The sequence below is a fragment of the Antechinus flavipes genome, chromosome 5 (assembly GCF_016432865.1).
Source record: "Antechinus flavipes isolate AdamAnt ecotype Samford, QLD, Australia chromosome 5, AdamAnt_v2, whole genome shotgun sequence".
NCBI classification, from domain to species: domain Eukaryota; kingdom Metazoa; phylum Chordata; class Mammalia; order Dasyuromorphia; family Dasyuridae; genus Antechinus; species Antechinus flavipes.
Genome location: NC_067402.1, coordinates 209,468,563 through 209,474,562, shown reverse-complemented (window position 1 = coordinate 209,474,562; position 6,000 = coordinate 209,468,563). Strand labels below are relative to the sequence as shown.

Genomic DNA, 6,000 nt, shown 5'->3' with positions numbered 1-6,000 from the left:
AAGAGCTTGGTAAGTTCTGGCTTTCATTGAGGCCTGTGGCAGTTCACCAGGGTATTTGGGTTTCAGCCTCCTCCTAGAGCTGGATGACTGATGGATCCTCCTTTGAGTTCAGTGAGCCATTCATACATCTCTAGGTTAAGTGGAGGCTCTGCCAGTTTCCTTTGGTTTATAGGGAGCTGCTTCGGTTTGTCTCCCCTCCCTAAATGGTAATCAAAGGTTCTATTTTACAATACCAATTTACATACCACATACTTTAAACACTTTGTAATAAAATAGTCAGCCAATTTCCACCCACAATAAGATGATTCAATTCAACAATAAACATTTATTATTGTGCTAGGAATAAAGATAAAAAGGTAAAAAAGTTAACAGACTCCTTGACATCAAAGGATTTACAATCTAGTAGAGGAGAAAATCTAGATGAGAAGAAAATGAGTATCCAAATAACTATTACAGGAATTAGTTTATAAACACATGAGAGAGCCAAATAAGTATAAGGGGGCCATCTATTCAAAAACATGAGGATGGAACATCATTTATGAGAAATCCAGCAGGCCATTTGATTAGACTGTAGAGTGTATAAAAGAGTAATATATAATATAATAATAACATAATAATGTATGAAAGAGAATATATATGTCAAGAAAGGTTGGAATTAGATTGTGAAGAATTTTAAAATGCCAAACAGTAGGTTTGGTATTTTGTCCTGGAGGCAAGAAGGAATCATTGCAGCTGCTCAAGTAAGGAAGTGATATGATAAGGCCTATAATTCAGTCATAATTTCTTGTCAGCTGTATTGAGAATGAGAGGAGAAACTGGAGATTGGGAGGCCAATTACAGGGCAGTTGCAATAATACATAAAAGAGATGACTGAACTCTTTCTTTATTTCATTTATTTATTTATGAGGCAATTGGGGTTAAGTGATTTGCCCAGGGTCATGCAATTAGTAAGTATCTAAGGCTGAATTTGAACTTTGATCTTCCTGACTCAAGAGCCACTGCTCTATCCATTGCACAGTCTAATTGCCCTGGACTTAATTTGAACTTGCTATGAAGGAAATGAATGGGAGATATTTTGTGGAGGTGAGAGAGATGGGGGAAGGAGGGAAACAACATGGATCAGTGAAAGGGATGCTGTATTTGGAGTTCAAAGATGTGTGAGTGTGTGTGTGTGTGTGTGTGTGTGTGTGTGAGAGAGAGAGAGAGAGAGAGACAGACAGACAGACAGAAAGAAGGAAAAAGGATAGTGAAAGAGAGAAGGGGAGGGGAAAGAAGGGAAGGGAAGTTAAGAGTAGAGAAAGGAAAGAGAGAGTATGTACTTCCTGTCCATTGTGGAGGTGGGGTATCATAGCAATGATACCAAATTTGGTTTATTTGATGGTTAGTTTTGTGAACTATTGTTCCTTTTTTATTCTTTGGAAGGGAAGGGGTTGAGAGGAAAATTTTGGAAAAATAGGTGTTATAAAACCAAAAGATAATTAACAACAACAACAAAAATCAAAATGAAAATATGGTAGGAAGAGAGGTGGGTTTTAGTGAAAGAATAAATTTAGTTTTGGATATACGGGACAGTATTTGGACAAATATCTCCCACTTATTTTCTAGCCGCTAACATTTAATATTCAACTGGAGATGTACAATTGTCCCCAAAGTCTGAAATACACTCTCTTCTCACCCCATCTCTTAAAATTCCCCTCCTTCCAAGCTCAGCCCAATACCAGCACCTCTGGGAAATCTATCTTGAGCTCTTTAGTTGCTCTTTTACAAACCAGACATGTTTCTCTATGTCTTGTCCAAGGATGCCCTGCGATTTCAACCCAGGGCTTGACTGAAAATCCTGGACTATTTTAGTAGGACCCCACATTGTCCAGTATATAAAAAGGTGGATTAAGAGGAGAGGGAGCAAGTTTGCGGCCTTGATTCTTCAATCTCGGGCAATAGGATGAGGCAACATAGCACACCATAAACAACACTGAACTTGGAATCACAATTTAAAAGCCATGTCTTTCACATTCTGCTTTTGTGATCTTGGACAATCGGTAAGCTTTCTAGCTGGAGAAGGGACCTCAGATGCCATATAGTGAGAAGTCAAGAGTTCAAGTTGGGTGATAAACTTCAGAGCTCCAGAGCCCGAGTTCTTTCCACAGTACCATACATATTTAACTCTGTCCTTTTACAAATGAGGAAACTGAGTCATAGAGAGGCACAGAAAGAGTCACCCAGGGACTCATGGCTGATACTACCTGAGGCAGAATTTGAACCCAGACCTTCTTGCCTTTAAGTCCTGTATCTAGCTGGATTTTATAGTTGAGGAAACTGAAGCAAACTGACTCTCCTCACAAAGTCCTGAGTTCGAACTGATTCCAGTTCAGTTAGCTGCTCTATTCGTAGCTGTGAAGATGGAGAAGGAGGAGGAAGGAGAGTGGTTCCCAGAAGATGTGCCAGCTTTGGAAGCAGAGGTTCCAAACCCACCTGAAGGAGGAAGGAGAGAGGGAGCAGAAAAAAGAAAGAGAAAAAAAGGGGGAAGACGGAGGAAAAGTTGAGTTGGAGGGGCAGGGGTCCAGTGGCAGGACCTATGGGCCACCGAAGCCTGCTGGAATGCCACTTGGGAGAAGGCGGCGGCGGCGAGGGCGGAGGTGCGGGACGCGAGCCCGCAGCCCTGCCCGGGCGCTTTGTCCTCCCTCTCCCTCTCTCGCCGTCTATGCTCATATTTGGAGTTGGCTGCTCTTGCCCAGGAATTTCCCGTCATGCCTCCCGACGCCCTGTCGCCCGCAGCCGGGGAGGGACAGACAGCGGGGAGCCCGGCCAAGGCCACGGCGGCTGCCTGCCTCTGCCCCTCCGCTCTGTCGGTCCGCTCGTCCGCCCGTCCATGCGCCCGCCGCCGCGCGCCCCGCGCCTCTGCCTCCAGCTCTGCCTCTGCCTGGCCGCGGCGGCTGCCCGACAGCCGGGTAAGTGCATCCCACCTCCCCAGCCCACCCCCGGAAAGTTGGGGTTCGGGAGGGCGCGGCTCGAGAGCAGAGATGGAGAGAACAGCGGCAGATCCCCTCCGCGCCCCCCGAGCCGGGCAGCCCCGAGCCGGGATCCCTCCGAGCCGCAATGACGCAGGGTCTGCGAGCCGGGCGGGGGATGGACGTGGAGAGGGGGGGGAGCCTGCCCGGGACGGGGAGAGGAAGCCTCCGGCAACCAGCCCTGGGGGGCAGGGAGAGCTCACCTCCTGGGGAGGCCATTTAACACTGAACCGAACTGCCGGGAGTAACGGGCCAACTGAGCCAGGTGGGAAGGACTACCCATCCCGTGCCGGGAGACGCGCCAGGACCCGGGGGGAGCTCAGAGGGAAGCCCCCTTGGGCTGTTAAGTCCCTTCTGCCGTAGGTAATGCACCTTGTGCTTCGGAGTCCTCCCTGGGCAGCTGTGAACAGGCCACGGTGTAACATAACTCCGAAGTTGCTTGTCCTCCTCCTTATGTGTCTAGTTGGGTTTTTGTTTTTGTTCCCCCCCCCAAAAAAAAAAAAAAAAAAAAAAAAAAAGAGGAAAAAGTCACCTGAATATATTTCAGAGAGACTACTCTTACTGTCTGAATTCAGACCAATTGAATCAAAGGTGCTATTCATGCCTTTGGCTTGGAAACTACAGGCTACTGTATTTACTGATTCTCAAGTCCCAAATACTGGTTTTCAACCTTTTCTCCAAAATGCTGAAGTAAAGAAGACTGAGGTGGGAGTCAAAGGAGCTGGATTTGAATCTCACCTCTTAAACTTGCTACAGTACTATGTGGTCCTGGTCTAGTCATTTACTCTCTTCTGGAATCTCAGTTTCCTTAACTATAGCAGGGTACATTAGTCTCTTGAGATCCTTTGCAGTTCTTGATCTGGTTGACATAATCACAGAACTAATTACTCCTTATAAGAGAAGCTCATCCCTTTTTTGAAATGTGATGGCCCCCTTTGGCAGGCTGGGGAAGCTTATGGTCCCCTTCTCAGAATAATGTTTTAAAACATAAAATAAAACATCCAATTATAATAATATATATTAAATAAGATCATATACTCCAGTGGTTAAGAGCCCTTGATTTAATGGGACAAATCCTGTTTATCAGGTGCAAACAAAATGTGAAAGTATTCCATGTACTTTCCATGTACTTTGGTATTTGTTACAAGCAAACTATTAGTCATCAGAGTAATCTGGCACTTAAATACAACGAATTGAGGAAAGGAAACTTTTGTTCATAGTAAAGTTCAGTTAATGACATTTTATTTTTCCTTTTGTTGTTGTTAACTAGATTATCAAGATAAAGGACTACTTCCACATTCATTCACTTGTTCTCCCTTTTAAGATCTTTGTGAAGGCTAGGATAAAATATTAAAAAGTGACTTTTTTAAAAAATAGAATGCTTTTTTGACAAACTAGAGAGAATTCATGTTTATGCAGATTTATCTGGAAACAGGTACAATTCTTATGTCAGAAAGAAAAATTGTTAAATGTTGGCCTAATGACCACTTCAAGTTTTGGGGTTTTTTTTTTTTTTTTTTGGCAGGGGGGGGAGGGAGGGAATTACTTTCCAAAAGGATACCATTCTTTTATATGATCCCTTTTTAGTTTTAAACACAAACAACAAGGCCCAAGAACTTTCCGCCTTTTATAGAAAGAGCTCTTAGACCTTGCTTAAAGTAGTATATGGCCAGGGAAATTCTGTGCGTCAGGGACATGTTAATCAATTTAATACAATTTAATCTAGCAGTGTTAGAAAATATCCTGTTGGCCATAATTTTGAATACAATAATAGACTTACTGCTTGAATTCCTTTAACATGTATTCATATGATTTTGATTCCAGTTGAGTTTAATTTTTGGTGACTTTTATTAGCATCCTTAGAAGCATATCTTTTTTTTTTTTTTTTAAAGCTGAGCTCGCACGCAGCCTGCCCTTTAAAGTCTTGTCACTATGCCTAGACCATTTGCCTGCCAAGGTTACAAGTGCTTGGCGTTATTTGAGGCTTGAATCAACATATACACTCTATTTTATAATTAAAAAAAGAAAAGGTCAGGTGATTGTACTAACATTCTAAAATACTAAGCCATACTTGAGTTTGAAATAATGCTATCCACATCTTAGCATTCTGCTAAAACTTAATAACTAGCAAAAAACCCAAAAAAACAAAAAACAAAACCCAAAACTGAAGTTTGTTGCATTTTGTTCCTAATCCCTTGATGCTTACAGGAAATCTATTAAATACACCATTTATTAATGTAAAATAAGATTGAAATTCAATTAAAGAGAAACTAAATAAACAGTATTTACAGCCCTACCCTTACTTGGTTCTGACCTTTAAAACTTGAGCTATAGGGAACTGATTGCTTATCAGTGTCTACACAATTTCCTGGATCTAGATTCTTATTGGAAGTACATGATGAACTTCCCAATCAAATCCCAATCCCAATCAAATATGATGAGTTTGATTTTAGCTCTAGGGGACTTCGAATTAGCCTTAACTATTAAGATCTTTTTGAGGGCACAAGTGCCTCAGTGAAGCCAGGTAAGCAGGCAGATCTCTAAGTTACTGTTACTTCCTTCCTTTCAGTTAATAGTAAGTCCTGGATTGTAAAGTTTCTGGAAGGGAAATATAGAATAAAAAGACTGGAAAGAGAGGAGAGGGGACAGATTGGGAAACAGATAAGATTTTATATTTAATCCTGTAGTAACAGGTTGCCACTAGAATTTGTTAAGTTGAAGAGGATGTGACATAGTGAGACCCATGAAAATCTCATTCGTAGCTATGTGAAGAACTAAGTGATACTTGGAAGACCGTCCTTTAGAAGGTCTTTGCTACGGTCCAGACAAGAGGTGATGAAGATCTGAACTAGAATTGGGGCTGTATGAGGGGAAAGGCAGGGGTCATAGATGAGGGATGTCTGGAAGATAGAAATGAAAAAAAAATATTGTGGAGTCATTGGCTATTTGCTGTCAGTGACATCCCACTTGAGTAAGACATTAAAGATGATTT

At 42.2% G+C, this 6,000-nt stretch overlaps 1 protein-coding gene across 4 annotated transcripts in view; it reads left to right on the top strand.

Moving 5' to 3' along the window:
* The first annotated feature begins 1,196 nt into the window (after positions 1-1,196).
* Positions 1,197-6,000, top strand: part of MSRB3 (methionine sulfoxide reductase B3) — a 233,819-nt gene continuing 229,015 nt past the window's right edge. For 2 of the 4 annotated variants that reach the window (XM_051962055.1, XM_051962056.1), the window contains exon 1: positions 1,197-2,948. In XM_051962055.1, the coding sequence (XP_051818015.1) occupies positions 2,576-2,948 (373 nt within the window). In that variant the 5' untranslated portion in view covers positions 1,197-2,575. The remainder of the gene's footprint in view (positions 2,949-6,000) is intronic. The other 2 variants (XM_051962053.1, XM_051962054.1) reach the window with 2 other exon arrangements.